Source organism: Egretta garzetta, unplaced genomic scaffold, assembly GCF_000687185.1.
Source record: "Egretta garzetta isolate BGI_Z169 unplaced genomic scaffold, ASM68718v1 scaffold326, whole genome shotgun sequence".
Lineage (NCBI taxonomy): Eukaryota > Metazoa > Chordata > Aves > Pelecaniformes > Ardeidae > Egretta > Egretta garzetta.
Genome location: NW_009260026.1, coordinates 1,596,824 through 1,620,897, shown reverse-complemented (window position 1 = coordinate 1,620,897; position 24,074 = coordinate 1,596,824). Strand labels below are relative to the sequence as shown.

General features: G+C 43.9%; 1 protein-coding gene across 1 annotated transcript in view; it reads left to right on the top strand.

Moving 5' to 3' along the window:
- KALRN (kalirin RhoGEF kinase) overlaps positions 1–24,074 on the top strand; it is a 363,097-nt gene that overhangs the window by 299,426 nt on the left and 39,597 nt on the right. Inside the window, exons 36-46 of the mRNA XM_035896306.1 lie at positions 5,125–5,408; positions 6,273–6,377; positions 10,361–10,456; positions 12,099–12,229; positions 15,962–16,028; positions 17,326–17,429; positions 20,374–20,443; positions 21,035–21,121; positions 21,896–21,988; positions 23,092–23,142; positions 23,485–23,562. Of these exons, the coding sequence (XP_035752199.1) occupies positions 5,125–5,408; positions 6,273–6,377; positions 10,361–10,456; positions 12,099–12,229; positions 15,962–16,028; positions 17,326–17,429; positions 20,374–20,443; positions 21,035–21,121; positions 21,896–21,988; positions 23,092–23,142; positions 23,485–23,562 (1,166 nt within the window). The remainder of the gene's footprint in view (positions 1–5,124; positions 5,409–6,272; positions 6,378–10,360; positions 10,457–12,098; positions 12,230–15,961; positions 16,029–17,325; positions 17,430–20,373; positions 20,444–21,034; positions 21,122–21,895; positions 21,989–23,091; positions 23,143–23,484; positions 23,563–24,074) is intronic.

The window sequence follows — 24,074 nt, the reverse complement described above, 5'->3', positions numbered from 1 at the left end:
TAACTATATTCTGTATTAGCTTCTGGTTATGAAAGCGTATTTCCTTCCTCTCATATACGATCTGTGGTTAGTATGGATCAAAAAGAGAAGCCTGATATTTTCTTCTGAGTTGCTCTGAGAAGCCTTTCCTTTCCCCCGCTGGAGATCTGAGTTCCTGCAGATGAGTCCAGTGCTGGCTGAGCCTGATCAGAGAGACCTCCCCTCCCATGCATGCTCTGGGGAACAGGGAGGTAAAAATAAAATGCCTTGTATTTGAGTTCCAGCAGTAATTCTTATTGACTCAAATGGGAATACAACTGTGCCTCTAAACCAGGTCTATGAGATTTTCATTTTTCCTTTCACCCAAGGTTGTGCAGAAATGGAACCTTCCTTTTTTCAAGTAAAAGAACTGTGCTTTTATAGACATCTGTTCATTTGAGCAACAACAAATATTTCATGCCTCCAGCAGTGCATGCCTCCAGCAGTGCAAAAGCTCTGAATGCTAAAGCTCTTCGGTCTGGCTGAGTATCTGTCACACTCCTATTGCCAGAAGTTTCTTAGAGGTTAGCTTAGGGGTGTTTTGGAAACCATTGTTTCTTCTGTCTGAATGAAGGGTTTGGCCAGGAAATCAATCTAGCCACAGTAGTCTGCTGACCTCCCTACACCCATTGCGCTTCACCAAATACCTTTTTTTAGATGTGGGTGTCCCGGGACATTGGTGGCAGGATGACTGCTCGCTGCAGCTCTCTGCCAAGCCTTGATGTTCCTGCAGACCTGCTCCGCTGCTTTGCTGGTCCTTGTGGGCAGTGGCAGCTGCCTGAATTGTGCCACTGCATCTTTTCCAAAGTGCTCTCTGGCTTTTCTTGAGCAAACTGTTTCCAAACAGCTCTACCAATACAGTTTGCAAAGCACATATGTGCTAGTGCTTTGCAAGAAGAGCATGGTAACATGTCCTCCTCTTCTGCTTGATCCACCTGGTGCCTGGATCTCAGGCTAGTGTCAAGTGTCATGATTAATGTGTTTGTAGCTGTATGTGCCGCGGAAGCAGTGGAGCTCACACAAGCACGACTTAGGAGGTTGTCTCCGAAGTCTTTCCTGGCAGATTTTTTGTGTTGGCATGCTTCTGTCTCTCATCTAGTGAGCTCTGCTCTTCCTTGAGCTCCAGTCCTGTCTCTGCAACCACGTCGAGGTGACCTGCTTTATGTGCAAAGGAAATCATTCTCAGTAGGGCTGGCAAACGGCAGGTGTGACTTTGCTCACAAATATATCCATATTTGCAGTTCCTTTAAAAAAGAGAAGGGGGGCCAGCCGCTGCTTTGCTGGTCCTTGTGGGCAGTGGCAGCTGCCTGAATTGTGCCACTGCATCTTTTCCAAAGTGCTCTCTGGCTTTTCTTGAGCAAACTGTTTCCAAACAGCTCTACCAATACAGTTTGCAAAGCACATATGTGCTAGTGCTTTGCAAGAAGAGCATGGTAACATGTCCTCCTCTTCTGCTTGATCCACCTGGTGCCTGGATCTCAGGCTAGTGTCAAGTGTCATGATTAATGTGTTTGTAGCTGTATGTGCCGCGGAAGCAGTGGAGCTCACACAAGCACGACTTAGGAGGTTGTCTCCAAAGTCTTTCCTGGCAGATTTTTTGTGTTGGCATGCTTCTGTCTCTCATCTAGTGAGCTCTGCTCTTCCTTGAGCTCCAGTCCTGTCTCTGCAACCACGTCGAGGTGACCTGCTTTATGTGCAAAGGAAATCATTCTCAGTAGGGCTGGCAAACGGCAGGTGTGACTTTGCTCACAAATATATCCATATTTGCAGTTCCTTTAAAAAAGAGAAGGAAAAGAGGCTATGAATATTGTGTGTGGACTCTCGGTGTGGTTTTTGGATAGTGTATGTTTGGCACTGGTGGGAAGTGGAACAATGAGGTGGGAATGCTTTGTACATGTGTGGGATGCTTGGTAGAGCAAACTCACCCCACCTTGAGGGGCTCTCATGGTAGCAGGGGGATTTATACCAGCCTTTCTCTTCCACCTCCCTGCCTGTCCTCCAGCCAGCGGAGACTATGTTACCATGTAAAGGCAAGATAAGGCCACGTTTCCAGCCTTGGGCTGCATGGGCCAAGCGAAGCCCAGGCTCTGTCCTAGACGCCTTACAGTGGTCAGCCAGGGCACTTCAGCAGACAAGGAGAAAGAAGGAGACTTCATATCTGCCAGGGCTGCGTACAGCATGGCACGACCGAGATTTAGTAAGCCCTCAGTAAAGAGCCTTTTTCGTCACCAAAGGCATGACCTTGAGCGGGACAATTCAGAGCCTCATTTACATGGGATCGTTGCACGGTGTAAGACACCTCCCTCTGGAAAACGTTGGGTTGGCTTCCATCATGGCCTGTGGCTCTGGAGGCCTGATGTTCTGTCTGCAGAGGTTTCCTGGCTGTAGGTTCAACTTTGGACAAAATTCCTGCAAGTGGGCAGGGTGGGCTGTGGGCCAGCTCGCGACCTGGGCTGTGTCTGCCCACCTGACTGCTGCCCCTGGGATGACAGGGGACGATGACTGACCGTCGCTTCCCTGGGACGGCCGGGAGCGAGTTGTGCCACGGCGTGAGAGGTGCTGTGTGCCTGTCCCTGCCCCAGCCATGGCTGTGCTGCCTGGGCAAAGGAGAGGGAGGCGGCAAGGCCAGGGCCTGGCCCCGCTCGTAAAACGGCTTGGCCCTGCCTCAAGCGCACCGGGCTGAGGTAGGATTGCATGTCTCCGTAACAAATCCTTGGGGTGGATGGGGTTGCCCCAGGCTCCATTTAGCCTCCTATCAGCTCCTTTCCCTTACTGAAAGTTAAACTGGCAAGGTGCCATCGACTGAAGGTAGGGGCTTGGACTCTGTTACTTCCAAGCTGTTGTAAAAACCTCTCTGTACGTTAATCAACTGAGATGTGGGAAGACCAGCGTGTCCTCGGTTCTCCTCAACCTGCCCCGGAGCCCAGTCCCCAGCAAAGGCAGCAAGTCCGTGATACGGCTGCTTGCCCCAGGTCATCCCTGACAGTGGCAGCCTCCGCAGAGCGATCGCTTCCAGCATTTCTCCTTCCATGACTGCAGCCCGGCTCCCTTTGCACCAGTAATTCCCAAAGTTAATCCTCCTGCAGGGGCAGTGGGAGCGCTGGTGCAGCCCCTTGGTGGGGAGCCCTCGTGCTTCCCCTGCCGCCTGCGGGGCTGTCAGTGCTGCTGGGGGACGGAGGGGCGAGAGCGCCTGCAAAATCAAAATCACCATCGTGAAACCCTGAATGTTGCTGATGCAAGGTGCGCTGCTCAAGAATAACCCAGAGCATGCCCAGAGCATCACGTGGAGCCTGCGAGAGGAGACTGTCTAAAGCCTACTGAGTGGAAGATAAGCTGGCCACTGACAAGTATTATCTTGCGCTAGCTGATTTAACACCACTTTGTGTGCATGAAATAACATCACCGGGAGCTGGCTAAACCCAGGCCTTTTTGAGATAAGAATGCTACTTTGCCCATACGGAGGAGTGTCAGAAAAACCTCAGCAGCTCCACCTGGGATCCGTCCTCCCAGCTCCTCTCATGCTCGCTCCTATCATCAGAAGACAGATGATTTGGATTTTCTTCCTGTCTGGGAAATGAACTTTGACTTCCTCTAGCTTGTTACAATTATTTCTGTATGTTCTAAAAACCTAACTTTTGACCTCAGGTATGTAATAAATTATTGGTTTAACTTCTGACTGAGGCTATCTTTGGTTATGAAACACTATAAAATATTATAACTCTCATGGTCTGCGTTTTACGAGCTGTCAGGCCGGGCAGGCTGCAATCTCTGCTCGGTGCATAGCTGGCAGCGAGCAGCAGCTCTGCCCAGCGGGGAAGGAGCTCAGCATGCAGGTAGCAGGAACTGGCTGCTAAACCAGTGTAGGTAAGGTTTCTCTGGGAGAGTAGCTTCTCCCTCAGCATGTGTAATACCCAGTTTCTCTGACGATATTTATTGCTGAACTGAGAATACCTGGATGCACCAGGCTGTTTTCATGTGTTGTAACTTATGTTTTTGTTTTCTGCTGGGGCAGATAAAAGATTCAGAGATAAGCATGTAAAAATGTTTAATAACATCAGCAGACTGCTTTCTGATATACAGTCTGAGATGCATCTTACAGGAGTGTGACAATTTCTGAATTCCGTAAAAAAAATCTCATCTTAAACTGTGTGGGATTAAACATCTCAGTCCCTGATTGCTCCTGGGGAGGGAGTTGCCTTGCCATGGTTTCAGAAAGGTGAAAGCAGGGCACTTGTTCCTAAAGGGCAACTGAGAAATCTTCAAGCTACTTGTTTGCTTTGGTTTCAAAGACTTATTGACATTGGCACATCTGTGGTCTGTTGATTTTGGGGGGTGTCAGGGAGGTTGCACCCATTTCTAAGGTGTTAGTCTGAACACATGTATCGATAATTGTGGTTGGATACAGTTCAGCAGAATCTCCTGCTTGGATATAATGGAAATATTTTTTAATTTTAAGGCTGCCTTATATCTCCTTCTTGGGAGTTCCCTTTGGTTTGAACTACTTGTCATCTTTTGTAATTGTTCATTCCAGTTTCTTAGTTCTAGGGAAGGTGTGAAGTCTTCTGACACATTGCTTTCAGGGGCAAAGGAGATAATTTTAAAGTGCTTCAAATAACCTTCAAATGTTAATAAGTAGTCTAAGTAACAGTAATGTCATTGGGGTCTGGAAATGGCTGAGACATTTATGGAATCAGAACCTGACAAAGTGTTGGTAGCTGTCAGATCTCCTGTAGTAATCTGGGTTTTGTGCTTATTTTCTTCCTGGCAATTCACAATGAAATCTGTGGGAAGAAGCCGAGAAATTCAGCACTTAGCATGAAATTCAGGCTTTCATCAAAAACTAGATAACTTTGCTGTCTGTGGTCTTTCATAAGAACTGACAGTGTGGTAGGAAATCAGAGGAGTGTGTAAGATGGTGAAAAATGCCTGTTGCAGGGCATATTCCTCTCTCTGGGGTGCAATAAAGTTTACACAATGTCCCTAGGTCACAAAACCTTTCATCAAGGCAGCTTGTATTTTCATGCTTAGGACTGCCAAGCGCTTGATGTGCACTAGGAATTAGAGGAGGTGCTGGTATGATCGCTCACCTGCGTTGTTTTCTTGCAGATGCATATTCAGTCTCTTCCAATGACAATGGGGGCAAGTCTGATTCAGTGGCCAACTTACAACCTCAGCCATCCCTCAACTCCATCCAGAGCTCTCCTGGCCCCAAACGCTCAACCAACACCCTGAAGAAATGGTTGACTAGTCCTGTGCGCCGGCTGAACAGCGGGAAGACGGAGAGCAACATTAAGAAACAAAAGAAGGTGCGAGATGGCAGGAAGAGCTTTGACCTTGGCTCACCAAAGACCGGAGATGAAACCACTCCTCAAGGAGACAGCGCAGATGAGGTGTGTGTTGGTGTTTGTTGCAGGAAAAACCATATCTCTGATAGTCTCTTCTGTGGTGTGTGAGTCACGCTTGAGTAAATGCAGTTCCCTTAGGGTCTAGAGGGAACAGCGAATCATATATAAAATTGCATTGATTGAGGCTGTGCTGCAAACAGCATTGTCATCCGAAGAGCGATGGAGTATATAGGGAACAGCATGTCAAAAGTCTGCATATATTATTGTCCTTTGACTAGATTTTTTTTTTAATAGCCTATTAGAAAGCTGCCAAGGATAGAAATGAAGTTATTCTTGAGCAGCTGTTATCACTTTTTGCTGAGGTTCATATCACCTTTATCCTACCATGGCAGTGTAATTCCTTATTGAAAGAAAACACTCAGAGAAATAGCCATGTTCCTGTTAAATCTGCTACGTATTTGTGGCCAGTTTCTCTGCAGGCATGTTCTTTGCCAGAATGGCTCTTTCCTGATAAAGTGAATACGGAATTACAAGCGAAAAATGGAGAAGATACTAGCTGAACACAAATAGAGGAATGCATTTTAAAAACTGTACATTGAGCTGTTCTCATTTAAATTCAGAAATACTTTTCCATCAGCACACAGACAGCTGTAACTGCCTTAGCTGCCTGGGTGACCTACAAACTACATTTCTGTAACTCTTAGACTGCACCAGGATTAACCAGAAAAACCTTACGTCTTTATTGCTTCTCTTCCATGATGCTTAGCATTACCTGCAACTCTCTCCACGCCACGCAGTATTGAGCCAGTATTAGTGTTAACAGACTCAAAACCTGGTGGTAGGGCTCAGATGTCTAAAAAGGTAAAAGAAACCTGTCCCTGCTTCTAATTATATTTAACTTTTCTTCAGAAGAGCAAGAAGGGTTGGGGAGAAGATGAACCAGATGAAGAGTCTCACACACCTCTTCCTCCTCCTATGAAGATTTTTGACAATGATCCAACGCAAGATGAGATGGTAAGGCCTCCCCTACTATATCAGTTTGCTGTTCAAGTGCATTCCTCACATAGCCAGCTCACAGTGGGTTTGTAGTGGCCTTCTAGTATCCAGGGCCTAGACTTGTGGTTATAAGAGACTCCTATGTGCAAATCATAATCTAATACCTTTCACCAACTAGATTTACAAATAGTGCTGGATAAGCAATTTAGCCCTGGCATTCTATTTCATGACAGGTCGATCATCTGCTTTTCTTGTGTGTGGTCAGAAATTCCACTCAGGCTGATAGCATGTGTTCTCTGCGTCTGTTTTAAAGTGTCTGGCAGTAGCAGCAGAAATGGTATTTGGTAGCAGCCTGGGCCTGAGGAGTAGGACAGATGCTGGAGTCTGCTTGAATCCAGAAATACCACCATTACCAAGGGTTAGATAACTTGGGCTCTCCACTCAGGATTTGAGTGTGTGTGGTTGGGGTCCAGGAACATTGTCAGTCTGTGCCCCACCATCCACCCTCCATTCTGAAGTGCTTTAAAACTTGCAGATGGAGAAGCCTACCCAGTGCTATTGTCTGGCATTTTCAGCATATGTGGCTGATCATCACTGAAGGGTCCCACCAGCTCCAGTTAGCGCAGAAGCCCACAAGGTATCTGAAGTCCCTCTCAGGAGGGTGAGAAAGGCTTTGGTCTGCCCATCTTTGTGCACCGTGCTGATGGTGGTAGTTCTCTGCTGTTAGCTAGGGTTTCTTGAGTGTTAAGCCAGAATTTGCTGTGGTAGATGGTGCAGTGGCTTGCAGAGTGCTTTAGTTGCTCTCTTGGACTTGGGGTGAGAATCTGTGAATATGGGTATGACAGTGGTTTGCATTCACAGTCAGCACAGGTCCCATCCCCACGTGTTCTCCCCCACCCTTTCCTCGTGCTGTCATCTCCCTTGTAGAAATTCATCCTCCTGTTTAGCTGTTTCCTGCTTTCCTGCTGGCATCTGTTTTTAGCGCTGCCACTTCTGTATCTCTATCCTCTGATTGTAATTACTGCATGCAAAGAAGCAAGGATAGGGGAGATTAATAAATTGTCAGAATAAAAACAACCCAGAATGTTCTTGGGGAAGATTCAGGCAGGAGTTTGGAAATACAGAGAGAGAAGGGCAGAAATATTTCTGGGACTCAAGGAGCGGAATGATGGAGGAGAGGATTTGGGGGCTTGCTGCTAATCTGTCAGGAAATGTTATGACATTGTGGTGGCAGCACAACCAGAAGGAAGCAGCTGGAGTCATGGATGCTTGCCTTTTGAGCGTGGTGTGTGCTGCTGGCTGTCTGGCGAGGGGCAGGGGCGAAAGGTCGGCAAAGCAGAACCGTGGTGGATCCATGCCCAGCCCAATAGCAGTTGCTCCTGGCTTTTCCCTCATGGTATTTAACTAAATGTTTGGGGGTTAGTTTGCTTTTTGGGTTTTTGGGGGGTTGTTTTCAGGTTTTTTTTAAGGAAAAACAAAACTGCTTTTGTTGGGTGACTATTTTTGATCTTTAACATGCCACGTGATTTCAGTATTTCTTAAATACATTTCTGACAGCGCCAATGTTGTGGAACTAAACTGTTTTCCGCTCCAGATGTCTAAGCTTTATAGAGCGTTTTGGCATCCTGTTTCTTTACCCTCTCCTAAAAGAGAAGATTAAATGGAGCAAGATGCATCTGAAACCTTTTTTCTCTCTCTTTTTCTTCCCCTACTTGTTTTTTTGTCATGAGGGAAAAAAAACTTAAGCTCACAAACATGGCTCCTGAATTCCCTGGCACAGGAGTACCACATTAGCAATGTTGGAGTCACGCTGGAGCCAAAAGCTCTTCAACGGTGTTAATTTGGGCAGAGCTCCCCGCTCATGTCCTGCTACTCCTTACAGGGACAGGCTTAGGTTGGACCAGCAGCAGTGTGGGGAAGTAGCAGTGGTAGGTGGGAGATGTCTGCATGGTGCGGGGGGTGGCACCTTTCCCTCAGCAATAATTGTGCCTCGCTGCTCTTGGAGGCTTTTATAAAGACAAATTGCAAGGTATCTTCATATTAGAAATGCATTATTTACTTCCTGGGAAACAGAAATCCTGTTTTTCGATTTGCCCCACACAAACCAGACTCTTTTGTCAATCACAGGAGAATTTTATTTTACCCTGAAAGACTTGTAGGCAGCAAATGTTTCCATGCTCCCTTCAAAATCCTGCAGTTATTTACTTTTCAGAGCTATTGAGCAATTTCAGTTAAAAGAAGTGAGAGCAACAGCTGTTTAGTGCCTCCAAAAATTGGACTCCTCCTGCGGGAATGGTTATGTTTGACAGTTATTGTCTATGTATTTGTCCAGTATCTCTTGACAAAAAGTCCCTATTTTCAGTCTTTATTTTCCTAGACATGTCTGTCTGCATTGCAGGTGAAACAGGCTGAGCTTTTACATTTGTATGAGATTCCTGCATTACCAGCCTAATTCCTCAATTACCAGCCTGATTACCTGTAGGTTTTGTTGTTGTTGTAATTAGAACTGTTGATTAGATGTATTATTTGTGAAAGACAGATGATGAGTGGCAGGCTGTTCACGCTTCTGCTCTGTCACAAGGCTGCTTTGGCTTGGTCTCATTTGCCTTTTTTTTCCTCCTCCTGGGACTGTGTCACTCAACATGAGCAACCTGCCCAAAGGGCCGCTTAAAGAGGTGGCCAGCTGCCCAATTCCTGCCATCGCATTTCCACGTCTCGCTCCCCAAGCACTATTTAATCTCAGATGCGTGCTCGTTGGCACCTGCACGGTGACTTTGCTGAAATAGGTGCTCTCCAGAAGACCTTTATTAAGCAGCTGAGAGATGGATAAGCTTTTTAATAATGTCAGTGAAGAATTTATAAAAAAATAGCCATGCTTTAGTCCGTGTCAGCCTGCCAAAAGCAGGTTATCAAAGGGCTTACACTTTTAGTCAGTGCTGGTGTTTCATTCAGAAGAAATGTACATATAGGTGAGCTAATAAATACCGATTCCCATAGTTATCGCATGAGTTTGGGTTTTCAAAGTGAGGTTTCTTAGGACAAAGACCAAGGGATGAAGAGGCCCATACAGAGCAAAAAACTTAAACTAAAACTGAGTATTTCACACAGAGGCCAATCTTCGCAGTGCCATGGGGGATGCTTGGGTAGCGCATTGATGAGGTCTTGGTGTTTCTGGAGATTTGTAACAACCAGCAGCTATTGGCCCTGGCTATACCTGAGTGTAGAGACATCCAAAGACATTATATGTCAGGCACTTAAAATCAAATACCTGAGACCAAGAGACAGACATAGAGAAGCGAGACTGAAAATATTCTAATATAAATAGGGAAAAGTGGGCATCTCCAAAGAGTGTTTCTGCCCTCCTGAGCCAGGTACCTAGGATAAATGAGATATGTAGGGGAATTTTCTGATTTCTCTGATTGCAGAGAGGGGAGAGAAAAGACACACATTTTAGATGGCTGAAGTTGCGTGAAGGGGAGGTGTCATCTGAGTTCATTTGGAGTTGCAATTGATCTGTGGGGAAGGGAGGGGGAATGATTTGTTCCCCCCTGTCTCTCTCCCCTATTGCCTGTGCGTACCTTGTACTTAACTGCATTTATTAAATATGTATGTATGGAGGAAGGGGTAATTTCTTACATCTGCAGTAAGAAGATCAATTTTCTGGAGCCTGTAAGACCGTAGATGTCTTTTGAAGGAGGAACCAACAGACATTAAGAGTATTGTAGCCTGGTTGCAAATGAACTTCAGTTCTTTGACGCTGTTCCTTGGTTCCCAGCCTCGGAACTGTTGCAGGTAGATGTGCAGCCAGAAGTGGATGGCAATTCTGTGCTTGTCTGATACGACGACGCTCACTTACCTGACCATGCATGTGGTCCTCTAACCCTCCTGCTCCCCTTCCACGTTCGTTCTCCTGTCTCAGAAGCTGCTTCACTGACCGCTGGTTTCCTACTCCCTTCTCATCCTGCTAACTTGCTTTTCCTTTGCAACCTGGTGTCTTGCAGTCCTCTTCTTTGCTAGCTGCTCGACAGAGCTCCTCCGATGTCCCAACTGCTGCGGACCTTGTCAGTGCAATAGAAAAGTTGGTCAAAAGTAAGCTGGTAAGTTTAGTGTTGTGAAAACCATGTACACAACAGGCCTAATATGGCTCTAAGGAAGGGCTTTGAAGTCTACCTCTTGTTTCTGGTTTCCTTGCTTTCCATCTTCATCTGCTATGCTTTTATTAACCCTATGTGCTCTGCTTCTCAGTAGAGTATCTAATGTTTTTGCTCCTCACGTGAGATGAAGCCTACATCTCACATTGCCATGTAGGCTCTGAGCTGCAGAGTCAAAAGGTGCTTTTCGAGCGGGCTTTGCAGAGTATGAGCTACTATACTGTACTCTTTCTGGAGTCTTGTTGGTATTTTTTCAAATATTTTACACAGTGGGATATTTTGTTTTGTTTTAAAGCTTGTTCTGAGGCTCAGGAGTTTTACTACCCAACATGCGAATTTGTTTAGTATTCTGACTTCCCTGACAAGACCCTCTAAAGAGTAGAATTGCTTGAGATATCACAGCTGTGCTTTATTTTTACAAAGATTCACATGTCACTTTTAATTTGCCTTGTCAACTCTATCTGACAGGGGGTGGAGTAAGCGATAAAAATGCTCTGGGTTTAGTTTGTTCAAAAATTTCAGTATCGTGCACCCTCTGTGTCTGGTCCCATGTCTGCTGGACGAGGACTAAATCCTGTTTTGTATCTTGGCTTCTCTTAAGTTTTCCTTGAAACAGTTCAGAATGTTAATATAAAAGCTCCCAGGACCTCTAAAATTAGGTAGATTATTGCTTTGAGCAAGTTTAATTTAATTAACAAGTCAGGATTAAAGCAGGGTTATGATGAGCCTACAAAGGTTCATTTCCTTACGTATACTGGAACATGAAGAGAGTAAAAACAAAACAAAAAACCCCACAGTGATCATTAAATTACTGTAAGTCTGTGCAAGCAGCTTTTTCTAGCCAATCATTTCAGAGGGTTTTGGTATTTTCTGAGTTTGAGATGTGGGTACATGAAGATAGTCTGCCTTCAGAGGGTGCTTGATAAGGAGTAAGTGCTGAAGGAGCTCTTTGTGACATGGGAAACCGAGGACATTCCCAGAAAATTTACCCAAAATAGTTTTATTCCATCAAGGGACTAACAAATTGAAAAGAATTTCATTAATCCAGCTAGATGTATTTTCAGAGGTTATTTTATTTTCTCTCCCCAGCATGCAGGCTGTTAGGTCAATTGCAATTACTTTCTAGGGATTTGGGGGAAACCTTTAATTATTGCGGAATGTTACTATGTATCCATCTAGTTCTGTTTCATTTTGGGTTTTACTTCACTACCAAGAATCCCCATTCAGTCTTTGACAGGGAAACACTGACCACATGTAGCCTAACGCTGGTTCTGATTGAGACACCAGGATATTCAGGTTGTTTTGAAATCATTTGGAAAAGTTTTCTCATCCTGGGGCTACTGGAACATCTTTTTTCCACCTTCTGGCAAAAGGACATAATCTCTGTTTTAATGCTTTCTTGAGGGGGGATCTTATATCAACTTAAAACCTGGTTGTGTTTCACTAAGTCCCACGGGAAAGTATTGCTGAATCCTCTGCTTGGTTTTACACTGCAGTGTTGATCGCAGAACTGACTTGAAACAGAAGATAACAGTGATGCTGGAGTTCAAGGGTAATGTTTATTCTATTGTTCTTTGGGGTTTTTTAGACCCTTGAAGGAGGATCTTACCGAGGAAGCTTGAAAGATGCCACTGGCTGCTTAAATGAAGGAATGACGCCTTCTACTCCCCCACGAAACCTTGAAGAGGAACAAAAAGCCAAAGCAATGAGAGGCAGGATGTAAGTTGTCTTGATGGTTCTTTCTGAATTATGCACCCAAGGAGGGACACGCACATAGCTGCACTGAAAGCAAACTTTGTAGTCAGTGAATGAGCATGGAACTGGGAGTAAAATTGTGTTCTGCTTGCCTCTGATTTTTCTCAACCTGTAAAAATACTTTATAAAAGCACTTGCACACCCAGGAAGTTCATCATCACTCTTTAAAATGTGCAGCTTTTACCCCAGGTAGCAAGTATCTGTTGCTGTAAAAGCCTCTGAACATCTAGACAAGTATTACTGAGATGTTTGCCTTGGTAATTACTGTGTTGCCAGGGGTGAAATCAGCTCTCAAAGGGGGTTATGTGGTTGACCTTGTTAGCTACCTTCAAGGAAAAGAACAGAGAATCCCACTAGGATTTTTTGAATGAGATAATATTTTTTTGCCTTAGCTATTAGCAAAAGAAGGGGCAGAATTCAGATGCATTTGTGGTGGAAACACACCACTGAAGAGAAAGTTTCATTTGGGAAACCCTCATGCTCATGGTAATGGGAGAGGAAGGAAATTGTGACAGCTTATGAAAGTTGTTTTTTAAAATTAGCTGTGCACTCCCATAAATGTAACAGAAATAAACCTTGTGCCTTCAAAGATTATCATGATTAAAGCATTTCTTAAATGCATGGTTAGGCTGAAAGATGCAGAGAATTGGGGAAACAGAATCAAGAATTATGTGCAAGAGAGCTCCGGTAGCTGCTTTCTTTATACTGCCTGTTACACTAACCATGGAAACTGCAATCATCTAATCAAATTGTGCATTGATAGGAAAAGTAATGGGTCCATACAGGTCTTATTGGAGTGTGGCAAGGTGAGAGGTGGAAGAAGAGCAGCCCATCTGGGAAAGATGCCAAGCAGGGAAGGAAACCAAGTCAGGGGGGGACAAGGAGGTGATTAAGTATAGACGAGGAAGCAGGAGCAAAGTGTCACAGATCTGTGAAAGGCATGATTTGCTCCTGCAGTTTGTTGTAGGAAGCCAGAGAAGCAATACAAGTGAGGGACTGGATCAGGTCCCAGCAGCTGGCAGGGACACGACACTCCTGGATGTGTTTCTGAATGGGACAAGTTTTTTAGCAGACATCTGTCAGCCTTCCCGCAGGGAACAGCTCTGCCCACGCCTGTCTCCTAAAAGCTCCTCAATAGTGCAAGTTCTTGGGTTTCTCTGGTAGCAATTCTTTAATCAAATAACTGGCAACTAACTGCAGGTTGCAGTTTTAGTGCAGAGACCTTTGCCACTGTAAGCATAGGTACAGTAACTCTTTCAAGCGTGCAAGACTTCTGGCAGGGGGACTGGCAGCGTGTTACGTGTAATTAGTGGCTGCCTCCATCCACATTTCCTAAATGCCAGGATGTTTAGGACCACCTGCTAGTGGCCTTCAGCACAAGACATCTGTCTCCTCTCCAGCTCCTTTGTGTCTGTGTTTTGTACCTCTGCAGCTCACTGTGTTTAATTCCATAGCTGTATAAGGCATCTGAGTTCCAAACTTGAGCTGTGACCCCCCCATTCCCCACAAACCAGCAGCTGAATCCTTGCGCAGGCATGGGCAGTAACTTCCTGCGTCTCTGGCAGCATGTGCTTGCCAGCAGTTAGCCTTAGTGTTAGGAAACTCCTATTCCATCAGACTTGATCGCTGCATTTCTATGAGTGAAAAGGCAATAGTCTCATCAAGTAGCATTGTTCAGTATAGATTTAATACAGAGGTACGAAGATATCCAGATATTCAGACTTACTCAGAAGTGAGGAGGCTCTATCCTAGTTCCAGTTCATGACATTTTAAATACAGCGGTGTAGTCAATACCTGCTGCTGACCAGGGCAGGCGCTTTCCAAGCGACTGCCTGCCCTTGCTGCATGTTATTGGATCAAGAGATGGGTGGACTTGAATTTTTGGCAGCAGACATCTTAGAAAACTTAAATTTGGGAGTGCCTCTAAGGTCCCATGTCAGGTAGGCTTCAGAGGACTAATAGAGAGGGTGAAGGTTGATTTTTCTGCTTGCTGGGAAGAGGGGAGCTGGAGGAATGCTGGTGCTGAGTTTAAGGTAAGAAGTGGACATGCAGACCCTGGTTCCTAAAAGAAGTGTAAATTTGCAGGTTTAGTCTGTCCACCTGCTAGACACCTGGCCACCGCACTGATTTTTAATTCAAACCCACCTGCCTGTATGTGGGGCAACATTAAGTACTACAGCTACCTGCTGCTTCATTTTTAGAGCAGGATTTGGCCAGATGTATACTTGCAGTAACTCAAACCAAAGGAGTCCAGGTATGGGAGAGGCGGTGGGCAGATGGGAGAGGTTCTCCCCATCTTTTCAGCAGCTCTCTGTGTTCATGGGGAGCAATGCAGACAGAGATGGTGCGAGCTGAAAAGTAACTTCCCGGCATGCCTCCCCACACGGAGGAGAGGTGGCAAGCCTTTTGCAAGGGCACGGTGGGTCAGCCAGTGAGAGGGGACTGTACGGCATGCGCTTGTTCGGGCCACACGCTGCTGCTTTGTAAAAGAGCAGCCTTTTGCCCTGTGTATGTTTACTACCCAGGCACACATCTTGGCAGGGCACTTCGGAGAGCACAAGCATCTGGCATTGCTGCTGCCAGCCCTGCCTTCTGCCAAGCTGGCTGGATTTCACTCTCAAATGAACAAGAAGCTGTTTGACCTCTTCCTGCCACGTGTCTTAGGTACGTCCTCTGCTCTGTCGGAGCAAGGGACACGTTGCGAGTGCAGCAGGAGCAGAATTTGTTTTCTCAATAGCCTCTCGTAACTGAGTCTCTCCTTGCAACACCCAGCCTACTTTTTTTTTCTCTAGATATTTTCAACCAGGCTTTTATCTTAGCACTGTTTGCCCTCAGCCCTATCATTTCAAGTGGGTCAGTCTGCTGATTGATGTGAACAGAGTGATATTAGACATGAAAGCACTCCTCTATCTTGTTAGCCTTGTTACTGCCGTAGTGAACTTGAACACATATGGAGTTTGTCATGTGCCGAATCTATGTATTGGCGTAACTGAGAAGCAAACTGTCTGCAACTTTTTGAAATTGTCCTCGGAAGAACATTATGTGATTAGTCAGTTTGACTTATGAAGGAGAGGCTTTTTCAGTTTGCAGTTGTTTGCATGTATCAGGCCTTCATTAGATGACTCTCCTGCCCAGGATTATTAGCTCTGAAATCAGTGTAAAGCATTTGACACCCACACACAGGTTACCTAGTCTGAAAGATTAAACTCTTGGTTATGACAGGAAGGGAGGTTTGTTTTCCAAGTGTTTGAAACTTCCAAATTAAAACTTAATTGATGAATCTTGGGCAAAGCCAGAGGGACAGGGGCAAGAAATCCTGTGCTGCTTGCTGCAGAATGGGTCAGGATGTGTGTCCATCCCTTATCAGGAGGGCTGCATGTGCGTTGGAGGAGAGGAGAGCAGGGAGGGGTAGTTCAAAGTACAGGCAGCCAGTTGTGCTGCTGCTCTTGCACCATCCTGGGATGGGGGTGGGGGGGGCGGGAAGAGGGGTAGGAGGAAAAAGTGGTTGAGAGAATTGAAACTACCCTGACCTGAAATGTGACGGTTTTGTCATTTATGTTCCACTGAGCTGTACGTGAGTGAAGAGTGAGTTGTGTTACATGACCTGGAATGACAGTGCAGTAATATGTGGTAAGAGGAACAAACAGTAACATCAAGGAATATGGTCAAATATGTGTGTGTTCTGTTTTAATTTAGGTTTGTCTTAAATGAACTGGTACAGACTGAAAAAGACTACGTCAAAGACTTGGGAACTGTTGTGGAGGTGAGCTGAAGGAAAGCCTGCTATGCAAAACATTTTCCCACTAAAAAGCACCACGCTGAAAAGTGACAACAACAAAAAATACAGCATGAGGAACAAACTGCTTTATTTTGCACTCTGCTGCCATGGTCCCCTTTCCATGTTGACAGAAACAAAAAGAAATGGTTTTGGAAACTATTTTTGTTTCCATCTAACAAAAGTTGTATTTTAGGTTTCAGCTCCAGTGTGCAAAGGTTTTTCTTGGCTACCCTGCTTGTGACAAACTCTTTCTGCTCTAATGCAGTCTTGAGCGCAGCAGTGGAGAATAACTTCTGCTCCTACCACCTATTTCATGCATTTCTTGCTGTCATAGAGAGTAATGGTAACACATACTTCACTTGAGTTTGCACCTGGACTAAAGTCCTATGTCTGAATACCTTTCCAGAAGCTGGGTTTGGATCTGTGCTGAGATGCACGTGTGGCCCATGGATTATTGTTTTGCAAAAAGACTTGAGATAAAATAGAGGGCTTTTTTTTTTTTATTTGTCCTTTTTTTTCTCCAAAACAGTTGTAGTTTTTTAAGCGTCAACTTGTTTTTTAAGCTTCAACTGATCCCTAGGGAACACCTGTCAGAGCTGACTCACATGCAGGGTCCAGTTTTCTTCCCAGTAAGGACTCAGAACTGGAGGTACATGATTTAAGTGGGCTTTCGGCCATGCTTTTGGTATTCACTAGTCCAAGGATAATTATCAGCGTAACAGTGATTTTCAACAGCTTCCAAACCTGAAGACCTTTGTGTTGTCTTCTGTTTAAATCATGCACCACTGGCAAACCAGACAGGGCTGCAGTGCTCAAAAAACTTGTAGAGAAACTCTCAGGAGGTGTGAGAAATCCTGTTCATGTGACTCTTTGAATTTACTGCTTGGCTTTGTGCTCCCGCAAAACACTCACGGTGATGAATGGAAGGACTCTGTTATACAGAGTCTGGCTTCTTCCTCTTACCAGAGAAGCCACGAGCCTGATGAACTACTTTTGTTTAACTTCTATCTTCTAATTGCACTTGTCACTTCAATGACATCTAATAACGGTTTGTATAAACATTGTAGATATTCAGAATAAATCCTTTAGTTTTCTTTTAAGCAAACTGTAATTTAAAGTATCTAGATGGGTTTCTGGTTTTAAATTGGACAAAAGGTATTTTAAGCATTTTCAATGCAAAAAACTCTGACATTGAACTTCTGCTTCTTTGGAAAGAAAAGAGCATAATTATGCTCCCCCTTCAAATGAACCCTTTGCTAATCACTGATCATTAATCCTAAAGGGCTTCATGAAGAGGATAGAAGAAAAAGGAGTTTCTGAAGATATGAAAGGGAAAGACAAGATTGTATTTGGCAATATTCACCAGATCTATGACTGGCATAAAGAGTAAGTTTTTGGTTTGGTGCCTTTTTAAGCACCTTTCCAACCACTCGTCCATAAAGGATTGGGGTATATGGTGTCTGTATGTCTAAGCTGCTTTTAATTGAACATCAGCAGGTCATTCAGGGCTGAACTTCCAAAGGACGTTGCCTCACTTTAAATGGTCTCTGTTGGTTTGTAAGTGCTGCTTAATAACTTCACAAATCATGGCTACCTTGAATCCTGAGAACATGTTCTAATCCATGTGCTTTTAGCCACAGTTTCATGATACACTAGATCCTGATATATGGCTTTGTCTATCCAGCCAAAACCGGCACAACTGCATGATACAAAGCATCGGTCTTACATAAAATCATTTTTCCCAGTGAAAAAAACTGTGGTGGGCTATAGCTTTGCACTGCCTGGCTTCATGGGAGGGTGTTTGTCATGCTGTCTCTGATCACAGGTACTGGCTGGCTCAAACACCATGCCAGGAGAGCTGGTCAGTGTGACAGAAATGTTGCACGCAAGAGAGTCTGCTCTGTGTCAGTATTGTGCTGCCAACGGCTCTGACACTCCTTGCTGGGGAGCCACAGCAAGAGGCTCAACGGGAGATACCACTGTGGTCCATCCACAGCTCCTGAGCTACTGCTCATAAGCAGTCCCAACATGGCTCCCAGAGAGTTGCTGCTTGTGGGGTACTTGCTGGATGCTCAAAAAAGCTACTGAGGCTGCTGTAGTTGTGTTTCTTGGGTCACAGTTGTAGGCTCAATTCTTCCCACTGATGAGCAGTAGCAATGCTGGGAAGCCATGGTTTCCTTCCTGTGTGTCTTGTGGTTCTCAACAACATGAATATCTTCACATGCAGCTGATAGGATCACAAAGGCTGACCATACCAGCAGTATTTGGCTAGTAGGGTGATAAAATGCAAATACCTTCAAGATCCATCCCATGTGACAGCTCTGACTTCTTTGGCCTAGTGTCCTGGTTTCAGCTGCAATAGAGAATTTTCTTCCTACTAGCTGGTACAGTGCTGTGTTTTGGATTTAGGATGAGAATAGTGTTGATAACTCACTGATGTTACTAATGTACACCAGCCAAGGACTTTTTCGGCTTCCCCTGCTCCGCCAGGGGCACAGGAAGCTGGGAGGGGGCACAGCCAGGGCAGCTGACCCCAACTGGCCAAAGGGCTATTCCATACCGTATGACATCATGTTCAGTACATAAACTGAGGGGAGTTGGCCCTCGCTGCTCAGGGACAGGCTGGGCATCGGTCAGCAGGTGGTGAGCGGTTGCATCACTTTGTTTTTCCTGGGTTTTGTTTCTCTCTTTCTCTTGTTGTTTTCCTTTTCATTACAATTTAGTATTAGCATTGGTATTAGTAATTTATTATATTTTATTTCAGTTATTAAACTGTTCTTATCTCAACCCACAAGTTTTCTTACTTTTGCTCTTCAGATTCTCTCCCCCATCCCACCGGAGGGGTGGGTGAACGAGCAGCTGGGTGGTGCTTGGTTGCCAGCTGGGGCTAAACCACGACACCTAGTTGATGCTTTTGACTCTGAGTTAGGAACTCTGTTCCTTGAAAATCTTACCCATACAAGTAGCTTTTGAAAAGCTGCTGGCAACACGAGGCTTATGTCAAACCCTGGGCCATTTCCACTGTAACTTTATGAACAGCAGTGTCTTGCTTATGGACAATAAGGTCATTGTTTCAACTCTGCTGCTCAGAAATACTCTACAGCTCCTGCTCACTAGAATTTGAGCATGCATGTGCAGGCTTGAGCAATGGCCTCTGGGCTGGATCTTCCTTCAGCTCTGGACATTTCCCTCAGCCAGGAAACACAGTGTCCTTCCCATCTTGTGAGCAGAAAACAAAAAAATGTCAGAAAAAGCTTCACCATATATTAAGTTGATACCAGTTTTTACCAATGCCATTCATTGTTTAAGTGTGATGATAGGAATTTTCTGTAACACATAGGGAAGGATTCCCAATATTTAGTTCTTCATATCTGTGTCAAGAAGACTATATGCAGATGAATTTAACATTTATAGAGGACTGAGTTATGGAAGCAGCTGTATCTGACGGTAGCAATAGTTGGGACAGCTGTCCAATGTGCATCTTTTTTTGAGGTTCTGGGATTTCTTGGGACCAGCCCATTGCAGGCATGTCCTCTCACCAAATCCAGCTACTGTAGCAAATCCATGGGGGCATCTGAGACAGAAATCCTGCAAGCGAAAAGAGGAAGATCATGAAAAGGGAGATTGTAAGGATTTGCCTACCAGTTAGAAAAGCCTACCAGTATTTTCAAGCTTAATTTAGCTGCTTTTACCTCACTTTTAGGCACCCCAGTGTATTCTTGGTAAGGGCATTCAAGCTAAAACGAATGACCTTGCCAAAGCTGCAGGCCAGGATAGAGGCAGTGTTTATTAATTATTCTTACTATTATGAATTACAGTATATTACTAACAGTAATATACTGAAAAACAGTGAAAAACAGAACACACCAAAATTCCACCAGCAAAAATGTGTTGATTTGTTTATCCAAGTGGATACTTCTGCATCTCTTTCATGTTGACCAGTACTCCAAATCTGCTCATGCAACTGAGAACTCCTGGTAAAGCTTCAGTTGAGTTTTCATAAGCATTTTGGTATATGGAAAAGTTTTACTTTGGGAGTTCTCAGTGAAGGAAAGCAGCTCTTGCAATTAGATAGTAATTGGCACTTTTAAAAATTGAAACCACTGTAATAATAAAGCAGAGCAGATAGTTTGCGAGACAAGACCTCCATATTTCACAGCTCTCATTTAGTGTTTTAGAAATCCCACCATTAAGGGCTGAAGCCAAGCTTACCTGTTCATTTATTACTGAATACTATAGCTAAAATTGCACCAATATATCTGAAGGAAACTAGTTTGCTGCTGGGATGACCTAAAAAAGTATTCTGAAATGTTAATATCCTTTCTTTCAGCTTTTTCCTGGCCGAACTGGAAAAATGTCTTCAAGAACCTGACCGTTTAGCACAGCTTTTTATTAAGCATGTAAGTTTTATTTTGTTACGTATCTCTAATGTAATTGTCACTTAGGGTGTGATGACTCCTTTCCAAAAACATCTGTTTGTGTTGCCTTGATACTTTTACATGTCTAAACTTAATTTAAACATAAAGTAGCCCTATAGTTATGCATCTTCAGTGAGCAGCTGGATTGAACTAAAGCATTAATCATTGCCTTCCTGCAGACTTCTTATTTTGTGGGCAAAATTGATGTGGCCAAGGACATCTGCCAAAATACAATTATGGCGGGTAATATAATTATTGCCAACTGCTATGATTGACATGTTGGTGTGATATTAGTCAGAGCACAACTCTATAGCGAATTTCAGACCTACCAGTGTGGGGATGGCATCCCTTAACTGGCTACCCCCATGGAAACCTCCCCTTGCCTAAGGTGCAGAAGTGGAGAACAGAACCAGTTGTCAATTTACTTTCCTATTTCAGCAAACTAAACCTTTGATTAAACAAAAAATAAGGAGGACCAAGCAGAACATCATAGCAACTTTCTGCCAGCTTTTAATAGCAGAACGGAACAGTAGCCACTATCTCACCGGGCTGCTGTGCCTCTTGCTTTCACAGGAGCGGCGATTACACATGTATGTGGTATATTGCCAAAACAAGCCACGATCTGAATACATAGTAGCTGAGTATGAGGCATACTTTGAGGTAAGGATTGCTTATTATACCTTACTGCTACTTACAGCTGTGAGTCCTAGTCAAGTAGACTATTTTGTGACCTGTGGGGTTTATCTAAAACAAACTCTAGAATATTTTGATACTGCACGTGCTGCTAAGGTCTCTGCTATAGGGAAAAATGTTATTATTTTATTTATTTCAAATCCTCATGTTGTTAATTTCTAGTAAATATTTCATCCCGTACTAACTATCCGAGTGCCACAACTGCATTGATTTCTGTTCAAAATAAAATAAGATTTTTAAATCTGTAGTCTACAAGTAGGGGAGGAGGTAAAAGTCATAGGAACTGGGTGGTGCCTCTCATAAATTCCCAATAAGTTTGTCTGTTTCCAGAAATCTTTGGGACGAGCCACATGTAGATATTAATGTGAAAGAAGCTTGTTTAACAAGGGAAGGATGTTTCGTTTCACCCAAGGGCATGACGCATGCTCTGCAGGACTTGTTTGTGAGCTAATCCCCGCTGCAGTGGAAAGAGCGGTGTCCAGACCTTGCAGCCCTGCTCGGTCAGCTCAAAGGGGGAAGGGATCCTGTGCTTTCCAATGCCTTCTAGCTCAGTCATGACTTTTACCCAGGCCTTGCCTAAATAGGATATGCCAGATTTTTAAATCCTTTAAAATTGCCTCTTGCAAACAAAAGATTAAGAACAGATCAACTTTCTGTGGAAATAAGTCTGCCGAGACATTTTATCATCTTCTCTGTCTTGCTCTGTGATTGCTTGCAATTGTTTTTAATCCTCAATTTTAGGAGGTTCAACAGGAAATAAGCCAACGGCTAACCATCAGTGACTTTCTGATCAAACCCATTCAAAGAATAACTAAATACCAGCTTCTTCTCAAGGTGAGTGGAAAGATACAGTTTATGCTAAACTATAGTCTGCCTCTTGCATCAGATACTGTTATTTTAAATGAGCCATAGTTTTAACTGAGGCATAACTTCATCAAATTAAGAAGAAAGAAGGGTCTGCTTAAACATGGGCATGCAATGACAGAGTCCCATGGAAAACATCCAGAGAGCGGGAGGGCCACATCTGTGAGAGTAGTTTGCAATTTAGGATAATAAAAAGATTTATTTTTTTTTAAATTTCTACTGGACTTTTTTTATAGAAGAGTAAACTTCAAATAGGAATTTTTTTCCTCTGTTTCAGAGCAAATTTTCATTGAATTTTTTTAAATTGCAATAAAGATGCAAAAGTGACCCTGCCCATGGAAGCAGGGTTTGGAACTAGGTTATCTTAAAGGTCCCTTCCAACCTAAACCATTCTGTGATTCTATGAAGAATGCTAATAAAGTCTGTCTTTCATACTGAATGGCATGCTTGTAATAAATGCTATAGCCTCTGTTTCTGAATATGTCTCTTCAAATTAGCATAAGAAACTTATTTCCAGAATATTCTGATGCCTTCTGCTGCTGACTTTATCCACGATGCCAATTACTTAGCATTTCTGAAAATTCATTCCTAGGGGTCTCAAGCTAATATCTAAAATTAGGCATGTCTGAACCCTACCCTGTAATCTCCAGCAGTACTGGGGCTCTGAGCTGGTTTCTTCTCTTTTTTGAACTCATCTCAAGCAGGCTGCCATCAGACCACAGTTTGGTAATTGCGCACCAGCAAAGAGACAGCAGCGTATTCCCTGAAATGGCAAAAGCAAAATCTTCAAGTGTGTGTGGTCTTGTGGCTTGAGACAGGGAACAAGTAAGCATTCCCAAAGGCTAATCCCAGCTTTGTCTTTTTTCTGTGATGTTTTCAGCAACCATCCGCACCCCTTTTCCATATCTATAAAGTGGTTATGATGTTCAGCAACCTCTGAAGATGAATTTATTAATATTAGCAAGTTCCTTCTCAGAAAATCACACGCTGAATATGCTTTTTCTTTTTCAAACTGGCATCTTTTGTTTTCTCTTTCTGAAGTGCCTTAATGCAAACCTTTCTGCTTTCTCTAGGACTTCCTGAAGTACAGTGAAAAAGCTGGTCTGGAGTGCTCCGATATAGAGGTACGTTTTTATGTCCTGGACAATTGTGCTATGTTATTTAATGACACTTTATATGAAGGAATGAAACCCCCAGTATTCCTTTGACAATAGTTGAGGATCCCGCTGGTATTCTAAATGTGCTATTTCTCTCTATCTTAAGTCAGAAGTAAAAGATGAAGGCACAGTCCTGCTTTGTAGGTGCACCATCCTTTTTTAGACATTACCATATAACTTCAGTGCATGAGGGCCGCACCATGAATATCTGCTAGCAGTGGTCATGCTATTGAAGTTCATTATTTGGCACATTGCTTTTAGGAACCCTCTGATCTCTTGTAACAATACAATATCCTTTTTCCTTAACAGAAAGCAGTTGAATTAATGTGCCTTGTACCTAAACGTTGCAATGATATGATGAACCTGGGTCGCCTCCAAGGCTTTGAGGTATGCATTTGTATTCTGCTTATAATAGTAACCGGGCAAGGAAAAGTATTTATCTTTCTATGATTGTCTGTATAATCTGCCCTACTCCAGGCTGTTTATCTAGTGCTTGTTCTTTTCCAGCACTAAGCTGCATGTTTCGGTGAGGTTTCAAAGGTGGGGTTGATAAACTTGTCACACTAAACTTGTGACAACCTATCTATTGTCTCTTCAAAATACGAGGTCTGTAAAAGCTTCTACAAGCTTGAATTAGACTTCTTTTATCTATTGCCAGAGCAAAATAAGTGGTGAACCAGACTGCTCTACCTATTAGTAAGGTCACCTAGCACTGAGATGTTAACAGCTCCCTCTGAGTATGGCAACATCCAGGAGGGGACCTGCGAGTTATAACCCCACAGGTTACAGCTTGTGGTTTGTAACTAAGCCAGTGTAGACCTTGGCAGTCCTGGTGAGATATCTTATCTCCAATATGAAGTCAAGTTTGTCTTACTATCTTATGCATTGTAGCATTCCTG